This window comes from Typopeltis vanoorti, chromosome 19 (genome assembly GCF_054136105.1).
Source record: "Typopeltis vanoorti isolate ZY-2024b chromosome 19, IOZ_Tvanoo_1.0, whole genome shotgun sequence".
NCBI classification, from domain to species: domain Eukaryota; kingdom Metazoa; phylum Arthropoda; class Arachnida; order Uropygi; family Thelyphonidae; genus Typopeltis; species Typopeltis vanoorti.
The window spans coordinates 37,885,008-37,907,348 of record NC_143567.1 but is presented as its reverse complement, the minus strand read 5'-3'; the positions used below and the strand labels follow the sequence as shown (position 1 = coordinate 37,907,348).

The 22,341-nt window shown below is 37.7% G+C and overlaps 1 protein-coding gene across 2 annotated transcripts in view; it reads left to right on the top strand.

Moving 5' to 3' along the window:
- Mlh1 (DNA mismatch repair ATPase Mlh1) overlaps positions 1-22,341 on the top strand; it is a 426,615-nt gene that overhangs the window by 28,395 nt on the left and 375,879 nt on the right. For both annotated transcript variants that reach the window (XM_090408883.1, XM_090408882.1), the window contains exon 2: positions 270-402. In XM_090408883.1, the coding sequence (XP_090265009.1) occupies positions 290-402 (113 nt within the window). In that variant the 5' untranslated portion in view covers positions 270-289. The remainder of the gene's footprint in view (positions 1-269; positions 403-22,341) is intronic.

Sequence of the window (22,341 nt, the reverse complement as noted above, 5' to 3'; positions counted from 1 at the left end):
TATAAAATTAAAAAAAAAAAAAAAGATTTCGGAACCTAACCTTACTTTTTTTATGTGATCTGAGTCTCGCATAACGTGATTTATATAACGTGACATTTCTGTGAAACCTGACATCCGTGTTATACAAGGGTTACCTGTGTATGCTCTTTGCATATGTAGTATGTATTATTTATTAAAATGCAACATACTTATTCTACATCCTTTTTTTACATAAGTAGATGCATTACTTTTCTTATGCATTAATGCAGAATTTTGCATTTTATTAATAGATTATCTTCAGATATATATAATGACATCCCCAGGTAAAATTAAAAGATTGGATGAAACAGTGGTCAATAGAATTGCTGCTGGAGAAGTTATTCAAAGACCTGCCAATGCATTAAAAGAAATGATTGAAAATAGGTAATTTGAAATATTAGTAAATATATAGGATTATAAAAGTAAAGGTATTAAATAAGTGACCATTTAAAAATTTGACAACATTCCATAGCAGATTCTCTTAATGAACTATTAAGAACATTTATATTTCTCATATGTTGGTGCTGATTTTAGTTGGTCATAAATTCTTGCAGTTGGCTCTTGTTTGCAAGAATTTATGAGTAATAATATTAGGAGACATAAGATTTTATATAACGCTAACAAAGTGCAATTGCTCATAACATGCTCATTATATAGTCTGCTATCACTATAGCAAACATTTGCTATAACAAACTTAAATTTAAATAGAGAAAGTTTGACAACTAAAATAATTCATAAAACACAGAATTTATTAGTTGTTACATTAATCCCCCACCCCACCCCCAACCGGCCACGATGTCTACAGACAGCGAGCTAAATCTGGATACGAAACTCTAAAACCCATTGAATAACATGGATAAGAAGTGCAATTTGGTGTCACTATTTCATCCACATTGGCCAGTAGGGAGGTTAAATAAAATACACTGACCAATTTCACCACCTAAAATAGAACATGTGGTTTCTTCAGGGTTAGGCACATCAAAACAAATATAAATACAAAGATCATGAAGTTGATTAAATTCTGAAAACCATTACAATACAAACAGGAGGTGATGGTTGACAAAGTTGAAATCTTTAATGTTAAAAGATTTAATGAGAGATTCCTATATGCTACTTAGCATCAATCTTGGTTTTTATTCAGTGATCCATTGCATTCTAATGAATGCAATGGATCACTGAATTAATTGCATTGCATCGCATTCTAGGATGAATCATCTATTTTAGAGACAAATAGTTTCAAATCTGATGGAGAGCCAATCCATATTGTAAAAATATCAACATATTGGTACCATACTGTAGGCCTTAGGAGAAATGTCATTAATCTTTGAAATGCTCCATGTAGTAATTGGCAAGTGCAGGAGGGTGAGGACTACCTATGGCTGTACTTCAAATTTCTTGATATAATTTATCTTGGACACTAAAATAAGCAGAGTGGATAACAAAGTCAAAAAGTTTGATAACCTTGTTTAAGTAAAAAAAAAAAAAAAAAGATTAAAAACAATCTTTCAAACATAAGTGCAAAGGCATTTGATAGAATACCACATGAAACTCTGTTATGCAAATTACAGCAAATGGGGATGAATATGATACTGATTATGTTGATAAGAAGGTGGCTGTTGGACAGATATCAAAAAGTGGTATATAGAGGGGCAGAATCAAGGCAAAAACAGGTGTTGCAAGGTTCAGTGCTGGGACCACTAGTGTTTAATTTGTATGTAAATGATATAGGAAATAACCTGAAAGGAAATATTCAGTTGTTTGCTGATGATGCAAAGTTAGATAGAGTAATAGTTAAGGCAATGTGGATGATTTAAATAGGATGTCAGTGTGGGCAAAAGATAACGGATATCAGTTTAATGTGAAGAAATGTAAAATTATGTATTTTAGGATAAAATAGATTATACGCTGTGTATCACATTGATGGCACTGTACTCCAGGAAATAGATGAAGCTAGAGATTTAGGAGTGGTGGTAGATAGAGAGTTAAAGATTAGAAGACACATTCTTAAGGTAGCCCATAAGATTACTTGGCTATTGAAGAACACACTAACAAGGTAGAGATAAGGAAGTTGTTATTCCTCTTTATAAGTCCTTGATATGCCTACATCTGGATTACTGTGCTCAGGTCTAGTCTTCTGGGTTTCTTGGGGATGGAGAAGATTCATGATAGAATGTGTGGATAGTTTGGGTCTCCTGCAACGAGTCTTCAGACTCCATGGAGGTGCCCATACAATAACAATAATAAAATGAACTGTTACTCCCAAATACTTCGTAACTTTTAAACTTCAAGAAATATTGTGCTATAATACAGTTCTGAGAGTTTTGTTCTATTTCCCTCATTTTGTGCCAGTGGTCCGTTATTGAGTATAGACCCAATAACATTAATAGTGATTGGCACAATTGGTGTGACTTGTTCACACCAGCTGTGCCAATTATTTTTCTCTATCCCTTAATTTGACTAATATGGACTAATGTTCATCACTTTTGTCTTCTCCCTTTTTGTAATTTCTAGACTGACTGACTGAAGTTTTCCGGTTAATTTTTGTTTTTAATGTATGTACAGATTGCTCATATCTAAATTATTAATTTTATGGCGATTTAGCCTATTTTTGTTTATTAGTGCCCATTTTTATAATGTCATTGGCCTTTTATTCAGTTCTAGGGCATTACTGATGTTTTACATAGATAAATATATGAAGAATATAAGAGGAAAAATTTGGACATACCTTTAGGATGTTGCTGGCTGTCTTCTTATTCAGCGGCATCCAGGCATGTGGTGACAACATTCATCTGCTGTTTGATGGGAGTATGATTGAGAGGAAGGAGGATTTTTGGAAAAGGTGGGGGTAGAGCAATGTGGGAGAGCTATTGGTGAGGCACGGGGTATGTGAATCTTTTTGAAAAACCTGTTTTTTTTATATATATTATTATTAAGGGTGGGCAAAGAATACTTTGGGGGATGAAAATAGAAACAATTTTTTGGAGAAGGGAAAAGATATGATGGGATAGGTTCAGGGGGCTGGAGTAACGGGGTGTGAGCCCCGTTACTCGACATTGCGTCATCTTCGGAGCTCGTGGAGGTTCTGTCATGTTGGCTTGGTGTTTCTGTCTTTAGTGTAACTGTGTTATTTCCTATTGGTTGAGTCATGACCTAATTTTTATGTTATAGAGCTTCCAACACTTGGAAATTATGTAGGGCTGGTGGACGTTTATTGAGTTTTCGTCACATTTTATGGCTATCGTTTCTGATATTCTCACATTCTGACATTTTCTTAGAGGAGTAACATAGGAATTTTCCCAGAAATAAAATCTCATATTTGAATTATAATGAAGATTTTAGGTAAGTGACTTTAATTTAATCTAATGTAACATTTCAAAATTTAAACATTAATTCCTCATTTTCATTTTTATACTTTGATATGTATGCTTCACTGCTTTGGTATGTGTTTCCCCTTTTATTTGCATTTGTACTTTTACATGTCATTATTTATTTTTCAGATTTCTTTGTTCTATTTCCAGTGGTCTATTATTGAGTGGTCCTGCCCTTTGTTTTATGGGAATGGAGTTGAGGATCAGTCTTTCTTCTTAAATTCACTATTGTGAATCTTATGCTATAACAAACTATCTCTCTAGTCCCTAGGGGGTCTGCTGTACAAGATGGACAGGGAAATAGTGGATGTGATGAAAAACGGGAGATATTGTTTAGGGAGCATAGTACCTGGAAGCACTATTGAATGTGAGAGAGAAAGAGCAGTCATTGTGAAGAGTGGATAACATTAGATGAATGGAATCAATTGAATCTAAGTAAAACTGGATGGATAGCTGTGATAAAGAGGAGGGCCAAGTTCTGGTATAGAAAAGTCAGAGCAGAAGAGATTGACACACAGCACAGATTGGACTGGTATGTTTTTGAGATGCAAAAATGAGCTAGGTTTTGTTTACAATGTAACAAATACCAGAAATAAACAGAAGAATTCGTTGGAGTTGAATTTTTCTGGAAAATCATTATTGTTATACGGTATCGCCATGTGTCCAGAGATTCATCGTGGGAGACCTAAACCAACTATTATACACACAAAACCCCTTATACCTTCTCCTTAAAACAATTCACTGTCGAGGAACTCAAAACTAATTCTGGCAATTGATTACACCTATTCACCACTCTCTACACAAAAAATTTATTCTGCACACCTATACTAACCACACTCTTAACAAAACTTCCACGGATGACTCCTGGTTCTCTGACTACTGTCATATATTTAAAAATTTCTTTTGCATTAGTTTTATAAAACCCCTTTAATATCTTAAAAGTTTCGATCATGTTCCCTCTTTTCTGCATATCAACCCACACACCTTCATCCTATCCTCATAGGGAGCATTCCACAGACCTCTCAACAGCTAGTCACTCATTCCTGAATCTTTTCTACCATCTCCTTGTCCCCAAGAAACCCAGGTGACCAAATCTGTGCACAGTAGTCAAGATGTGGCCAAATCATGACCTTATAAAAAGAGATAATAACTTCTGTATCTACTTATTAATGTTGTTATATCTTGGCTTTCTCTTAGTGTATTAGTTATTTAACTACTTATCTTTATCAGTTGTTATTTTATGCTACTTATTATCAGTTATTTCGTTTGCCGACAAATTTATATTATTTTATGACTGAGCAAGCCGGCAACAGAATTCTGATATACTATCCTAGAATACTAAAAAAAAAGAATGCAGGGATCAAGAAGTTTGCAGTTGTGGTCCCATTTCTTTAGTAACTAATGGATTTCCCCTGAAAAAAAACGTGTTTTTAAAGTTAAATATAGTGTGGCTTTTTGTCACAAATTGTGCTGCAATTGTGTATCGGTTAGAAACAAGTGTCCTTCAGTGGTATTATTGTTTAGAACTGTGTTGTATATATTGTGTTTTCACTGCCGTTTGTTTCACTATATCAACGTGTAAAGATGGCGTCCAACAAGAAACGTACGTCAGCGGCGCGCAGGACTTCTACTACTACAAGAAAGGCCGGCTCAGCGTTGGATTTTTCGCAATGGATGCGTTGCGGAAACTGCTATATGTATGCACCGAAAAATGTGAAGGATCTGTGGTCGGTCTGGCAAAATGAAAAGAACGAAAATGTCGACGTATGTGAGAAGTGTCGGGATAGGCTGGAGCGTTTAGGAAGGGAAGCTGACATCGGGACCGTAGCGGAAGAACTTCGGCGGGAGTTTATGAAAATGAAAAATGACCTTCATCTTCTTCATGAGGAAGTGGAAGTGATCGGTAAGGAGATACTGGAAGTTAAAGCGGAGTTTAATGTGTTAAACAGAGAAATTAGGACTATAGAGATTACTTTAGCTGAAGTAACTAGAACAGGATTACATATGGGTGAGTCTTTGGTGAATGATTCAGTAATAAATAGTATGGGAGTGATTGTGAGTCAATATAATAAAACCACAAGTGGCCTAGAAGAAATGAGATGTAGTGAGAGTGGGGGGGGTAAGTAATAGAGAGTTGAGTAATGAAGCTGGGAGAGTCATGCTGAATAGTGTAGAGAATGAGTCCATGAGTGTGGACTTGAATGAAGTTAAGAGTAGTAAAATATATGGTGATTCTATGATTAAGGGTATGGAGAGTGGTATGCATGAGGAGTGCTTGGCTGATGGGACAATAGAAAGAGTGGCTTTAGCAATAAAGAGAGGGCATGAAGCAGACAAGATGATAGTTATGGTGGGTACGAATGACCTGAGAGGTAGTATAAATCGGGTAGGAAAAGATTTAAGAACATTATTAGATATTGTGAAGAGGAAAAGTGTCAATGGGAGAATAGTGTGTGTGCTGCCTCGTTTTGACAATTACGAGTTAAGTAGACGAGCAATGATAATGAATGATATGATTGCAAGAATGTGCAGAAAAAGAGGTCTGGAGTTTGTTGATGTTTGGAGTGTGTTTGAAGGAAAAAGGCAGTTGTATGCTAGAGATGGACTGCATCTTAACATGGAAGGACATAAGCGATTGAAGAAGTTATTGTTTTCTGAACAGGTTGAAGTTATTGGGCAGGGAAACTAATATTGAAAAGGTTGAGTGTAAGAGAGAGAAACTTTAGCACTGATTGTGTATTTATTGATCCTTATAGGCTGAATAAATTGCAGAAGAGAGGGGATAAAAATCGGCATAGGACTACGGTAGTTAATGACTTATATATCAGTTCTAAAGCCGGTACAAGATCTAGAGGGAATCTGCAATTTTTGTATACCAATGCTAGAAGCATTCGAAATAAGAGAGAAGAATTTTTGGCATTAGTCAGTGAAATCTCACCAAAAGTTGTAGGCATTAGTGAAACTTGGCTGTCAGCAGAAGATGTGGTCACTGGAATTGAATGTGATGGGTACACTATTTTCAGGGAGGATAGAGAAGATAGAACAGGGGGAGGAGTACTGTTGATGATAGCTGATGTGTTGCAGCCAAAGAAAGTAGTATATCATGATGATAGACATGTGAATAAGAGTTCATTTGAGGCAGTCTGGTGCGAAATAGCGACCAACGCAACCAAATATACAGTTGGATGCTGCTATAGGCCAGGGAGTACGGGGGGAGATATTGAATTCATGCATCAGCAACTTAGTGCAATGAGTGAAGGCTTGGTGATTATTATGGGGGATTTTAATTACGGTGATATCAATTGGAAGGAGGAAATATCACGTAGCAAAAAGGAAATGGAATTCATACATCTTCTACGAGATAATTACTTGAAACAGCACGTAACTGAAGGGACACGTGGTGTGAGAGTGTTGGACCTGGTTATTGGTTCAGAGGTTATATGCATAAGTAAGGTGTCCTCGTTACCTCCAGTTGGTGAAAGCGATCATGTGGTATTGACTTGGGAGGTTGCAAAATCTGTGGATTTTTCTATTAAGAAGGGGTATGTACAGAACTACAGGTTAGGCAATTATAACAAGCTTCGGAGTGAGCTTGCAGCCATCCCATGGCAGAACATATTGCAAGGGAAAGATGTTAGCAGTGCTTGGGATAAAATCAGCGGGTATCTGAGGAAAGCAATATCAGATTGTGTCCCCATGGTTAGGAGGTCAAACAAGGCAGGCATTAGATGGATGAGCAGTAGTATCAAGCTTGAACTGCAAAAAAAGAAAATGTTATGGAGAATTTACAAGGAGAAAGGCGATCAGGACACCCATGAGCAGTACAAGGCTCAAGCTAGGAAGGTTACCAGCATAGTAAGAAAAGCTAAATCAGATTATGAGAGGACCTTAGCCAAAGAGATCAAGGGTAATCCCAAAGAGTTCTTCCGCTATGTGGCAAGTAAGAGGAAGAATGACTTCGGAAGGATAACCTTAGTGGGTGCTGATGGTATTGAGGTGACAAAATCAGATGTAATAGTCGAGTTACTGAGTGATCACTTTTCAAAAGTCTATCACCCAAGTGAGGATATCTCTATACCTACAGCAATACCTAATGTGAGAATTGAAGCTAAAGAATCAGAGGTATTAAATATATTGCAAAACTTAAATGCAAACACTGCGGTAGGCTTAGATGGAATATCAGCTCGGGTGTTGCGTGAATGTGCAAATGAATTGTCAACCCCTCTCACCTGGATATTTAACTTAAGTTTGAACTCTGGTATGGTCCCTAGGGAGTGGAAGTTAGGCAAAGTGGTTCCTTTGCATAAGGGTGGCTCTAAAACTGCGGTATTGAATTACAGACCAATCACCATCTCAGGAGTAGTGGTAAAAGTATTGGAAAAGTTGGTTAAAGACAAAATTCAAGAATGGGTGGATCAGGATATGATACTCTATAGAGGCCAACATGGTTTTGTTAAAGGTAGATCCTGCCTTAGCAATCTATTAACTATTCATAATAGAATAACATCTGAGTTGGACAAAGGAACTGGCTACACAGTGGTACTTCTGGATTTTGCTAAGGCTTTTGACAGGATACCCCATAGAACACTGTTACGCAAATTGGAGCAGATGGGAATGGATATTAAATTGGTGATATGGATAGGAGAATGGCTCAGGGAGAGATACCATAAGGTGGTGTATGAAGGAGCCGAGTCCAGAATGAGGCAGGTGACCAGTGGTGTGCCTCAGGGCTCTGTGCTTGGGCCAATGTTGTTTAATTTGTATATAAATGATATAGGAAACGGCTTAAAGGGAGATATTCAGTTGTTTGCTGATGATGCAAAGTTGTGTAGTGCAATAAAAAATCAAGCTGATGTTGAAAGTTTGCAGGAGGATTTAAATAAGCTGGTAAAATGGGCAAAAGAAAATGGATGTCAGTTCAATGTGGAAAAGTGTAAAGTCATGCATTTTGGGATTAAAAGATTACCAGCTGTATACTACATCGATGGAAAGGTACTCCAAGAGATTGATGAGGCTAGGGACTTAGGGGTATTGGTTGATAGGGAGATGAAGTTCAGAGGACACATTGCTAAGGTGTCCAAGATTGCACATAGGATTACTTGGTTGTTGAGGAACACACTGACATCCAGAGATAAAGAGGTTATTATTCCCCTTTATAAAGCATTGATACTTCCACAGTTGGATTACTGTGCTCAGGTCTGGTCACCTGGATTCCTTGGAGATGAGGAGGCTGTGGAGAGGGTTCAGAGAAGAGTGACCAAGTTGGTGAGTGATATAAAAAATGCTCCCTACATTGATAGATTGAGAGCTTGTGGATTGCAGAGATTGGTTGATAGGCGAAGAAGAGGGGATATGATAGAAACATTCAAATTACTAAAAGGTTTTTATAGGATTGATGCAGGGGAAATGTTTCAGCTGTGTGAAAGTGATGGAAGAACAAGAGGTCATCTCTGGAAATTAAAGAAGAGTGTGGTTAACAAAGGTGTCAGAACAAGGTTTTTTGCCTGGAGGGTGGTGAATGAGTGGAATTCATTGCCTGACTTAGTTGTGAGCTCTTCGTCTGTAAATGAATTCAAGAAGAGATATGACAGATATTGTTTTGCTAGTTTGGGTCTCCCGCGATGAGTCTACTGACTCCATGGAGATACCCGTAATAATAATAATAATAATAATAATAAAATAATACATGGTTCGTGGTTTTTCAAGCAGTAATTCAATTCACAGAAACATGACAAACTCATTTGGTTTACACATAAGAAATACATTTATTTTGACACAAACATGGAAATACATTTTAGTTAAACCTTCAATTCTAAAAGAGTCTGAGTTCCCTCCCTTTTCTTAAATTAACACATCCAAAAAAGTTCTACACTATTTTCTTATACTGACAAAATCTTACACTTCTATATATACCTATTCTCAGACTCTGTTAACTTATACTAAATTACCTATTTCTATCACACATATAAAATACATATATATATATACAGGCTTACTCTACAATTCTGTCATAAATTTCATGAGATAATATTCCTTCTTATATTTCAATCTTTGCCCCCTCCCCAAATTTTAGCTAGCATTTAAATTAAGTTTTAACATTATAACATTAGTTTCCTTCTTTCAATACAAACAGTCTGAAGCCTCGGTTTCCTTTTCGGCCCAAGCCTAAGATGCCTCTCATTCCTTAGGTGTAGATGAGATGTCCAAATGCAGACAGTTCTTTAAACACTACACTGAAATTGGTTGTTTTCTCAATGTTCAGTTCTCTTTCCTCCACGATTACCCTAACTTAATACAAAAGGGTTTCAGCTTACCGTTCTTTCTTTATCTGGTAGATATTTAGGACCTTCTTATCTAGATTCTCGGATCTTCTCACCGTATTTTCTTTAATGGTGTCTCTGCTATTCTTTTGTTCTACTTGAAGAGGAGCACTCTTTCACCGACTTGTACACTGGCGTTAATTCACCAGTGGCCCTTTCTTCTAGAAATCTGGATGCATTATAGCTGCAGCTTTGATCCACGTGGCACGTATAGCAAGGGGAAATTCTTGCTATGCATGGCGGCAAGCCTCCTACAGCTACTCAGCTCTCCCCTAAGGAAACCAGGAACTGACGAAAAACAGAAGAGAAGAGAGCGATTCAAATCCCTGCCGAAACCTATATACCACAAAACAGTACTCTCACTCGGTGGTGTCGTCATGCATGCGGCGGCAGCCGATTGGATACCGCAGCTACAAACTGTCTTTGACATGCCTAAAACTTGTATTAGCTTATACACATCTTTTTAGCAATTATACATGATTTTCTATCTTAATTAATTTACAACCATTCGCTATTTAGTTTATGGGCTTCTTTAACATTACTTAAATTTTACAAAACTGAATATATATATACATTTTTTAGGTCATTAATAGGCACATTTTCCATCTGGAGGCATAAGTATGTCCTTATCCATCCTTCTGAGGTTACCTTATGTTGGGCCGGAAAAAGGATGACACATCAAAAGTGAATCAGCACTTTTTCCGACACAACAACGTGTTTTTCAACATTCAAGTAATCCTTTGCACTATTTTACCAACTTTTGCAAAACTTTTTGCAACTTTTCCTACTGAACTTCTGAACTTCAACTCTCTGTCCACCATTATCCCCAAGTCTCTAGTCTCATCAATTTCCTGCAATTCGGTACCATCAATATGATACATCATAAACAACCTTTTCAACCTGATGTTCATAACCTTACATTTTGCAACATTAAAGTGACAATTATCATTTGTCCACAATGCTAATTTATTTAAATCATCCTGCTGGATCTACATCACTTTTATCAGCTATTGTTCTCTCCAGTTTTGCATTATCAGCAAACAACTGAATATCTCCCCCCACCTTAAATCTTTCCCTATGTCATTGTTATACAAATTAGGGTGCAGTGACTATAGCACAGAACCCTGAGGTACTCCACTAGTCACCGTCATTCTCCTAGATTCCACTCCATCATGTATATTCTCTGGTGTCTGTCTATCTGTCAGCTACCCACCTTATCCATGCTACTAACTTCATATCCAATCCCAATTGCTCCAACTTTTATAATTATTTTCCATGTAGTATTCTGTTAAATGCCTTTGCAAAGTCCAGCAGTATCAGAACTGGATAAAGGAAATGTAGCCATTTCCTTTATCCAGTTCTACTGTCAGTTTATTGTAAAATCTGAATAAATTACTAAGTCAGCACCTACCCTTTACAAAGCTATGCTGCCCACTATAGAGAATCGCATCCCTATCCACCCACCCACCTACTGTTGTATTTTACCTTTTACCAGCTTTTCCAATACTTTAATAACCACTTCTGATTTACTAATTGGTCTGCAGTTTACTACCTCTGTCTTAGAACCACTTTTATGCAATGGAATTATCTTACCCTCTTTCCACTTCCCTGGAACCCTGTCAGAGCTGAGATTTGATTTGAACAACTTCATCAGAGGCAATGCCAGTTTGCTTGCACATTCACGTAGTACATGGGCTGACATGCATGCCATCCAGTCCTACTGTGTTAATATTGATACTTTTCAGTATGCTGAACACTTCCTGTTCATCATCATCAAATTCCTGACATTTACCCTCAAGGGATGTACAGGATATGATAGTACTACATGAAAAATTTGCATCATTACTAACGTCCTATCTACAGTTTTCCTCCAAATCAATCTATTACCTGTCAAGGCTTCAACATTGTCAGATCTTATATTTCTGTCTTCTAAAGCACTTTTTACTGTATCAGTCCTATCTACAGTTCCTATCCTATATTGTGGTCTTCCTCTGGGTCTTTTTCCTGCCAACCTGGCAGAGAACACTTGTTTTGCTAATCTTTCCTCTCCCATTCTGTTTAAGTGACCATACCACCTGAGATTAGCCTGCTAACACATTCCTGGATGCTAACAATGCCTGTTCATCTATCTCAATTTTGATATGCATCTCTGTCACATCAGCAACTGAAAAATTTCCACCTGGATGATACACCTTTGCAAAATTATCTCTCAGAAATTGAATTATTTCTTTTGCATCTGTCCCCCCCCCCCCCTTCCTTTAGTGAGCATTGTTTAAAGTCATTCTATAGTAATTTTCCCTCTTACTTGCTATATAACAAAAAAAAATCTCTGGGGGTTTACTTTTTACTGCTTAGCTAATTTTCTTTCATAATCTGATTTGGCCTTTCTTACCATATTAATCACTCTTCTTATTTGCACTTGTAGTGCACATGAGTATGCTGATCACCTTTTTCTTTATATTCTCTCTAAATTGTTTCCTTTTTTTTTGCAGCTCTTGTTTTATATATATATATACTATTCCACTTAATCCATCCCCACTTATTTTATTCTCCTGACCTTGTGTATGCAGTGTGACACTGCTTCACACAAACAATCTCTGACCACTTCCCATGCACTAATGGCATTCTTTCCTTGTAGCTTCTCAAGTTATGGTACTATTCCAAGAAGACTCCTAAGTCTGTCATAATTATGAGCTTTATAGTTCAACATAAACCCTTTCTTGGTAGCGAATTCCACACATTTGGCAACTTCCATTCAAATTCAGTTGACTCCTTACCATACCAGTTTTTCTAATTATATTGTCTGTTTTTTGCTACTTAATTCGACATCTTTACAAAAACATTATGCTAAATAGCTAAAGAATTTAGTTGTTTTGTAGATTCTCCATTGAGAATGCAACCGATGTTTTCGATGTTGCTGTGTGTTTTCATAGTTTTTGGCTTTTTGATTTGCTGATTTTAATACCAAATGTGTTTTTTATAGGAGAGGCTCATATTTTACAGGAGAGGACTTCTCCTGGATCTGTTCTATGGCCAGGGAAGATGGTGGAAGTTGCTGTCATGCTTGAACCACTGCTGAACGATTCTTGTGCAATGGGCAGTAGCATTTTCGTCCATGAAACAAGGGTCACCTGCTGGATAAAAAGTGAACATTGCAGGATGGACTTGATCGGTAATAATGTTCAGATATTCCTTGGAGGACAGCTGACCTTCCAGCAATATTAGGGGATTCGTTCCATACCAACAAAATATGTTCCACACCTTGATACCACCTCCAGAACCTTGAGTTGTGTTTACTAGGCAAGCTGAGTTCATTACTTCTTGGGGATCCTGCCAAACCCTGCCTGCCATTGATGTAGAAAGGTGTACCATAACTCGTTGGATCACATTACTTTTTTTCCAGTCTTCCAGTCACAGCGTTCCTGACCCCACTATAGATGAACTTTCCAGTTTTTTGTAGAAATTGGTGGTTTCTGTATGTCAATGCCAGTATCAATCCTCTTCAATTCTCTATTCATAGTTTGGTGAGATATGGGATAAGAACTGCCTTCATTAAATGCTTCAGTCAGTTGCTGCACACAGGAGGTTCTGTTTGTTTGTACAAGCCTCCTCAGACTATCTTAGGATCAGTTACACCTCTCAGACAAGCAATGTGGATTATTTTTCCGCTGATTAAACACAGGATATCTCACCTTTTGAGAAACTAGTCAGCCCTTCTGTTTTCAAAATTGTGGCTCCAGCCAGAGTTCGATAAGCCCTTTATTGAACTCTGAAAGATACTTTGTTTATCCCGTTGTGATCACACTATTGACAGTTACTGGCTGGCAGCATTCTTACGTTGTCTAAAACACAAGGTGATAGTCTTGACCAAGTATTTTGCATACAAATAGATGATGAATAATTGTTCATCATGTGTAAGTGACATTTATGTGCATCTGCATAAAGGGTTTCAGTAATCAGTATGTGTATGATTTGGAACAACTTTTCTCTTAGTACCTTATGTCTCTTCTAGATTACAAAATTTAAATATTGTATTAATGTAAAAATCTGATCTCTATGCCTGTTTTCCCTGCATCCCATTTGTTCTTTCTGAAGTTTTTCTTTACCTCTTGGCAGGTATACATAAATGCTATCCGAAATCCTGATATGTGCCCCTGACAACATTCCTCTTGAATACTGTATACCAGCATTTCTCAACCTTTTGTCTACCATGGACCAGCTAAATCTCAGATAATTTTTTGTGGCCCGGCAAGACTTGGATATTCGTTCCTAATTTTGGTCCAAAAGTGATTTAAATTCATGGTTCCAAAATTTGCTCTTAATGACAAATCTGAACTTATTCCAAAAGACATTCTTGTTCTTTGTTAGTTAAATTATTTTTATTGTGCTCTATGAAAGGATTGGTAATCTACAAATTCATTTCTCAAATATCTGTCTTTTGGGAAATATTTGTTAAATGAAAAATATGCTGAGAGTGGAGACTTTCTTTCAATCAAGAATACTTCTACGTCTGTCCTTAATTCGAACAATCTGGTTAGTACTCTACTGTGGGATAACTACCTTACCAGCATTGTATCCAGCTTATTCATATCTAAATCTGGTGTGTTTGTAAAATCAAAATAAGACACAAAAATATCATAATTTTTTTCTTTGACTTTTGTTTGCCAAAATCTCAGTTTCTGAATCCATCAATTTTGTTATATAAATGGAATATATTTGTCATATTTCCCTGCAAATTTAAATTTAAGTCATTGACATATGAAAATATATCACTTAAATAAGCTAATTTCGTAGTCCACTCAGTGTCTGAAAAATATGCTGAGTGGAGACTTTCTTTCAATCAAGAATACTTCTACTTCTGTCCTTAATTCAAACAATCTAGTTAGTACTCTACCCCAGATAACCACCTTACTTAAGCATGAAGTAATAAGTGCCTATGTTCTGCAGTTACTTCTTGGCAAAGTATTGTGAACAGTCATGAATTAAGATCACTGTTCTTATGAGATTAACAATTTTTATGGATTGCAAAAGAACGTTATTTAAATTGGGTGACAAATTTATGGCTGCTAAATGCTCCCGATGTATAATGCAATGTGAAACTAAAATATATCATGAAGCTATTTCTTGCATTTGTTTAGTTAGTCTTGAATGTTTGCCCGTCATATTAGCTGCTCCATCAATACATATACCAATGCAGTTTTTCCAATTCAAATTATGGTTACAAATATATGCATTCAATGTATTAAAAATTTCTGAACTTGTAGCATGCAAAGCTAATTAACAATATAAACAATATAAAAACTGTTCTTTTGTGTCCTCAGCAGTATAATCTATGTATCCAGCATAACAAAGCAAAATGTTTTTTTTTTTTGAAACATCTCCTGATTCATCAATTTGTAATGCAAACATTGATGATTTTTTTATTTTTTTAATTAATTGATGTTCAACATTCTCAGATAATGTTACAATTTGTCATCCTATCGTATCATTGGAAAGGGGGATTGATTTTGAGTTTGTCAGCAGCTGTTGATCCAGAAATTTTAAATCAATCGCACATCTATTAAATCTTCATTCAAGTTTTATCAAATCTTCTCCAGTGGTAATAAAAGATTTTTTTTTTTTGTTTGAGCTATGCAGAGTGCTACTAGATATGAAGATTTTTAATAAGGATTTGTTTTGTATAAAATTTTGTTTAAATGATTTCTTCTGTAATTGAAACTCTTGCTTCCTACATTCAAAATATTCCAGAGGTTTTCCTTCTAATTCAATTCAGGATGTTTTTATCTGAAAATGCTGCAGAAGCTTTGATGATTTCATAGCATGATTAGATTTAACTTCATGACAAATTACGCACATTGGACGCAGATCTTTTTTGGTAGATTCAGGTGAAAGAATAAAACCATATTTAAGATAATCATCATTATAATGTCTTATAATGTCTTATTAAAAGAAAAAACTAGATTTTTTCTTTTTTGTTGGTGGAGATTCTGGAATAATTTTGCTTTTGTGGTCAGTGCTTGCTTCACATTTAAAAAATTTAATAAAGTTCCTTCATTCTTTTTAATCATTTTCTAATATGGCTTAAAAATATATAACTTTTATTTGGATATTTTCTATAAATGTGCCTTCTTTACATGAAATTTCAGCAAGCTACTGTTATTCAGATACCTAACTTAAAGAAGCACATGAATTATTAAATCGATGAAAATATGTGTTTAACAAAAATAATGCAGCGAAACAGTGATAATATGCACCCAACAAGATGTGAAACTACTTATAGATATACGAGCATCTGGCCCCCGCCCCTTGGGTGGGGGGGGGGGGGGGTGGGGGGGGGGGGGGGTGGGGGGGGGGGGGGGTGGGGGGGGGGGGGGGTGGGGGGGGGGGGGGGTGGGGGGGGGGGGGGGTGGGGGGGGGGGGGGGTGGGGGGGGGGGGGGGTGGGGGGGGGGGGGGGTGGGGGGGGGGGGGGGTGGGGGGGGGGGGGGGTGGGGGGGGGGGGGGGTGGGGGGGGGGGGGGGTGGGGGGGGGGGGGGGTGGGGGGGGGGGGGGGTGGGGGGGGGGGGGGGTGGGGGGGGGGGGGGGTGGGGGGGGGGGGGGGTGGGGGGGGGGGGGGGTGGGGGGGGGGGGGGGTGGGGGGGGGGGGGGGTGGGGGGGGGGGGGGGTGGGGGGGGGGGGGGGTGGGGGGGGGGGGGGGTGGGGGGGGGGGGGGGTGGGGGGGGGGGGGGGTGGGGGGGGGGGGGGGTGGGGGGGGGGGGGGGTGGGGGGGGGGGGGGGTGGGGGGGGGGGGGGGTGGGGGGGGGGGGGGGATTCCTTGGAGATGAGGAGGCTGTGGAGAGGGTTCAGAGAAGAGTGACCAAGTTGGTGAGTGATATAAAAAATGCTCCCTACATTGATAGATTGAGAGCTTGTGGATTGCAGAGATTGGTTGATAGGCGAAGAAGAGGGGATATGATAGAAACATTCAAATTACTAAAAGGTTTTTATAGGATTGATGCAGGGGAAATGTTTCAGCTGTGTGAAAGTGATGGAAGAACAAGAGGTCATCTCTGGAAATTAAAGAAGAGTGTGGTTAACAAAGGTGTCAGAACAAGGTTTTTTGCCTGGAGGGTGGTGAATGAGTGGAATTCATTGCCTGACTTAGTTGTGAGCTCTTCGTCTGTAAATGAATTCAAGAAGAGATATGACAGATATTGTTTTGCTAGTTTGGGTCTCCCGCGATGAGTCTACTGACTCCATGGAGATACCCGTAATAATAATAATAATAATAATAATAAAATAATACATGGTTCGTGGTTTTTCAAGCAGTAATTCAATTCACAGAAACATGACAAACTCATTTGGTTTACACATAAGAAATACATTTATTTTGACACAAACATGGAAATACATTTTAGTTAAACCTTCAATTCTAAAAGAGTCTGAGTTCCCTCCCTTTTCTTAAATTAACACATCCAAAAAAGTTCTACACTATTTTCTTATACTGACAAAATCTTACACTTCTATATATACCTATTCTCAGACTCTGTTAACTTATACTAAATTACCTATTTCTATCACACATATAAAATACATATATATATATACAGGCTTACTCTACAATTCTGTCATAAATTTCATGAGATAATATTCCTTCTTATATTTCAATCTTTGCCCCCTCCCCAAATTTTAGCTAGCATTTAAATTAAGTTTTAACATTATAACATTAGTTTCCTTCTTTCAATACAAACAGTCTGAAGCCTCGGTTTCCTTTTCGGCCCAAGCCTAAGATGCCTCTCATTCCTTAGGTGTAGATGAGATGTCCAAATGCAGACAGTTCTTTAAACACTACACTGAAATTGGTTGTTTTCTCAATGTTCAGTTCTCTTTCCTCCACGATTACCCTAACTTAATACAAAAGGGTTTCAGCTTACCGTTCTTTCTTTATCTGGTAGATATTTAGGACCTTCTTATCTAGATTCTCGGATCTTCTCACCGTATTTTCTTTAATGGTGTCTCTGCTATTCTTTTGTTCTACTTGAAGAGGAGCACTCTTTCACCGACTTGTACACTGGCGTTAATTCACCAGTGGCCCTTTCTTCTAGAAATCTGGATGCATTATAGCTGCAGCTTTGATCCACGTGGCACGTATAGCAAGGGGAAATTCTTGCTATGCATGGCGGCAAGCCTCCTACAGCTACTCAGCTCTCCCCTAAGGAAACCAGGAACTGACGAAAAACAGAAGAGAAGAGAGCGATTCAAATCCCTGCCGAAACCTATATACCACAAAACAGTACTCTCACTCGGTGGTGTCGTCATGCATGCGGCGGCAGCCGATTGGATACCGCAGCTACAAACTGTCTTTGACATGCCTAAAACTTGTATTAGCTTATACACATCTTTTTAGCAATTATACATGATTTTCTATCTTAATTAATTTACAACCATTCGCTATTTAGTTTATGGGCTTCTTTAACATTACTTAAATTTTACAAAACTGAATATATATATACATTTTTTAGGTCATTAATAGGCACATTTTCCATCTGGAGGCATAAGTATGTCCTTATCCATCCTTCTGAGGTTACCTTATGTTGGGCCGGAAAAAGGATGACACATCAAAAGTGAATCAGCACTTTTTCCGACACAACAACGTGTTTTTCAACATTCAAGTAATCCTTTGCACTATTTTACCAACTTTTGCAAAACTTTTTGCAACTTTTCCTACTGAACTTCTGAACTTCAACTCTCTGTCCACCATTATCCCCAAGTCTCTAGTCTCATCAATTTCCTGCAATTCGGTACCATCAATATGATACATCATAAACAACCTTTTCAACCTGATGTTCATAACCTTACATTTTGCAACATTAAAGTGACAATTATCATTTGTCCACAATGCTAATTTATTTAAATCATCCTGCTGGATCTACATCACTTTTATCAGCTATTGTTCTCTCCAGTTTTGCATTATCAGCAAACAACTGAATATCTCCCCCCACCTTAAATCTTTCCCTATGTCATTGTTATACAAATTAGGGTGCAGTGACTATAGCACAGAACCCTGAGGTACTCCACTAGTCACCGTCATTCTCCTAGATTCCACTCCATCATGTATATTCTCTGGTGTCTGTCTATCTGTCAGCTACCCACCTTATCCATGCTACTAACTTCATATCCAATCCCAATTGCTCCAACTTTTATAATTATTTTCCATGTAGTATTCTGTTAAATGCCTTTGCAAAGTCCAGCAGTATCAGAACTGGATAAAGGAAATGTAGCCATTTCCTTTATCCAGTTCTACTGTCAGTTTATTGTAAAATCTGAATAAATTACTAAGTCAGCACCTACCCTTTACAAAGCTATGCTGCCCACTATAGAGAATCGCATCCCTATCCACCCACCCACCTACTGTTGTATTTTACCTTTTACCAGCTTTTCCAATACTTTAATAACCACTTCTGATTTACTAATTGGTCTGCAGTTTACTACCTCTGTCTTAGAACCACTTTTATGCAATGGAATTATCTTACCCTCTTTCCACTTCCCTGGAACCCTGTCAGAGCTGAGATTTGATTTGAACAACTTCATCAGAGGCAATGCCAGTTTGCTTGCACATTCACGTAGTACATGGGCTGACATGCATGCCATCCAGTCCTACTGTGTTAATATTGATACTTTTCAGTATGCTGAACACTTCCTGTTCATCATCATCAAATTCCTGACATTTACCCTCAAGGGATGTACAGGATATGATAGTACTACATGAAAAATTTGCATCATTACTAACGTCCTATCTACAGTTTTCCTCCAAATCAATCTATTACCTGTCAAGGCTTCAACATTGTCAGATCTTATATTTCTGTCTTCTAAAGCACTTTTTACTGTATCAGTCCTATCTACAGTTCCTATCCTATATTGTGGTCTTCCTCTGGGTCTTTTTCCTGCCAACCTGGCAGAGAACACTTGTTTTGCTAATCTTTCCTCTCCCATTCTGTTTAAGTGACCATACCACCTGAGATTAGCCTGCTAACACATTCCTGGATGCTAACAATGCCTGTTCATCTATCTCAATTTTGATATGCATCTCTGTCACATCAGCAACTGAAAAATTTCCACCTGGATGATACACCTTTGCAAAATTATCTCTCAGAAATTGAATTATTTCTTTTGCATCTGTCCCCCCCCCCCCCTTCCTTTAGTGAGCATTGTTTAAAGTCATTCTATAGTAATTTTCCCTCTTACTTGCTATATAACAAAAAAAAATCTCTGGGGGTTTACTTTTTACTGCTTAGCTAATTTTCTTTCATAATCTGATTTGGCCTTTCTTACCATATTAATCACTCTTCTTATTTGCACTTGTAGTGCACATGAGTATGCTGATCACCTTTTTCTTTATATTCTCTCTAAATTGTTTCCTTTTTTTTTGCAGCTCTTGTTTTATATATATATATACTATTCCACTTAATCCATCCCCACTTATTTTATTCTCCTGACCTTGTGTATGCAGTGTGACACTGCTTCACACAAACAATCTCTGACCACTTCCCATGCACTAATGGCATTCTTTCCTTGTAGCTTCTCAAGTTATGGTACTATTCCAAGAAGACTCCTAAGTCTGTCATAATTATGAGCTTTATAGTTCAACATAAACCCTTTCTTGGTAGCGAATTCCACACATTTGGCAACTTCCATTCAAATTCAGTTGACTCCTTACCATACCAGTTTTTCTAATTATATTGTCTGTTTTTTGCTACTTAATTCGACATCTTTACAAAAACATTATGCTAAATAGCTAAAGAATTTAGTTGTTTTGTAGATTCTCCATTGAGAATGCAACCGATGTTTTCGATGTTGCTGTGTGTTTTCATAGTTTTTGGCTTTTTGATTTGCTGATTTTAATACCAAATGTGTTTTTTATAGGAGAGGCTCATATTTTACAGGAGAGGACTTCTCCTGGATCTGTTCTATGGCCAGGGAAGATGGTGGAAGTTGCTGTCATGCTTGAACCACTGCTGAACGATTCTTGTGCAATGGGCAGTAGCATTTTCGTCCATGAAACAAGGGTCACCTGCTGGATAAAAAGTGAACATTGCAGGATGGACTTGATCGGTAATAATGTTCAGATATTCCTTGGAGGACAGCTGACCTTCCAGCAATATTAGGGGATTCGTTCCATACCAACAAAATATGTTCCACACCTTGATACCACCTCCAGAACCTTGAGTTGTGTTTACTAGGCAAGCTGAGTTCATTACTTCTTGGGGATCCTGCCAAACCCTGCCTGCCATTGATGTAGAAAGGTGTACCATAACTCGTTGGATCACATTACTTTTTTTCCAGTCTTCCAGTCACAGCGTTCCTGACCCCACTATAGATGAACTTTCCAGTTTTTTGTAGAAATTGGTGGTTTCTGTATGTCAATGCCAGTATCAATCCTCTTCAATTCTCTATTCATAGTTTGGTGAGATATGGGATAAGAACTGCCTTCATTAAATGCTTCAGTCAGTTGCTGCACACAGGAGGTTCTGTTTGTTTGTACAAGCCTCCTCAGACTATCTTAGGATCAGTTACACCTCTCAGACAAGCAATGTGGATTATTTTTCCGCTGATTAAACACAGGATATCTCACCTTTTGAGAAACTAGTCAGCCCTTCTGTTTTCAAAATTGTGGCTCCAGCCAGAGTTCGATAAGCCCTTTATTGAACTCTGAAAGATACTTTGTTTATCCCGTTGTGATCACACTATTGACAGTTACTGGCTGGCAGCATTCTTACGTTGTCTAAAACACAAGGTGATAGTCTTGACCAAGTATTTTGCATACAAATAGATGATGAATAATTGTTCATCATGTGTAAGTGACATTTATGTGCATCTGCATAAAGGGTTTCAGTAATCAGTATGTGTATGATTTGGAACAACTTTTCTCTTAGTACCTTATGTCTCTTCTAGATTACAAAATTTAAATATTGTATTAATGTAAAAATCTGATCTCTATGCCTGTTTTCCCTGCATCCCATTTGTTCTTTCTGAAGTTTTTCTTTACCTCTTGGCAGGTATACATAAATGCTATCCGAAATCCTGATATGTGCCCCTGACAACATTCCTCTTGAATACTGTATACCAGCATTTCTCAACCTTTTGTCTACCATGGACCAGCTAAATCTCAGATAATTTTTTGTGGCCCGGCAAGACTTGGATATTCGTTCCTAATTTTGGTCCAAAAGTGATTTAAATTCATGGTTCCAAAATTTGCTCTTAATGACAAATCTGAACTTATTCCAAAAGACATTCTTGTTCTTTGTTAGTTAAATTATTTTTATTGTGCTCTATGAAAGGATTGGTAATCTACAAATTCATTTCTCAAATATCTGTCTTTTGGGAAATATTTGTTAAATGAAAAATATGCTGAGAGTGGAGACTTTCTTTCAATCAAGAATACTTCTACGTCTGTCCTTAATTCGAACAATCTGGTTAGTACTCTACTGTGGGATAACTACCTTACCAGCATTGTATCCAGCTTATTCATATCTAAATCTGGTGTGTTTGTAAAATCAAAATAAGACACAAAAATATCATAATTTTTTTCTTTGACTTTTGTTTGCCAAAATCTCAGTTTCTGAATCCATCAATTTTGTTATATAAATGGAATATATTT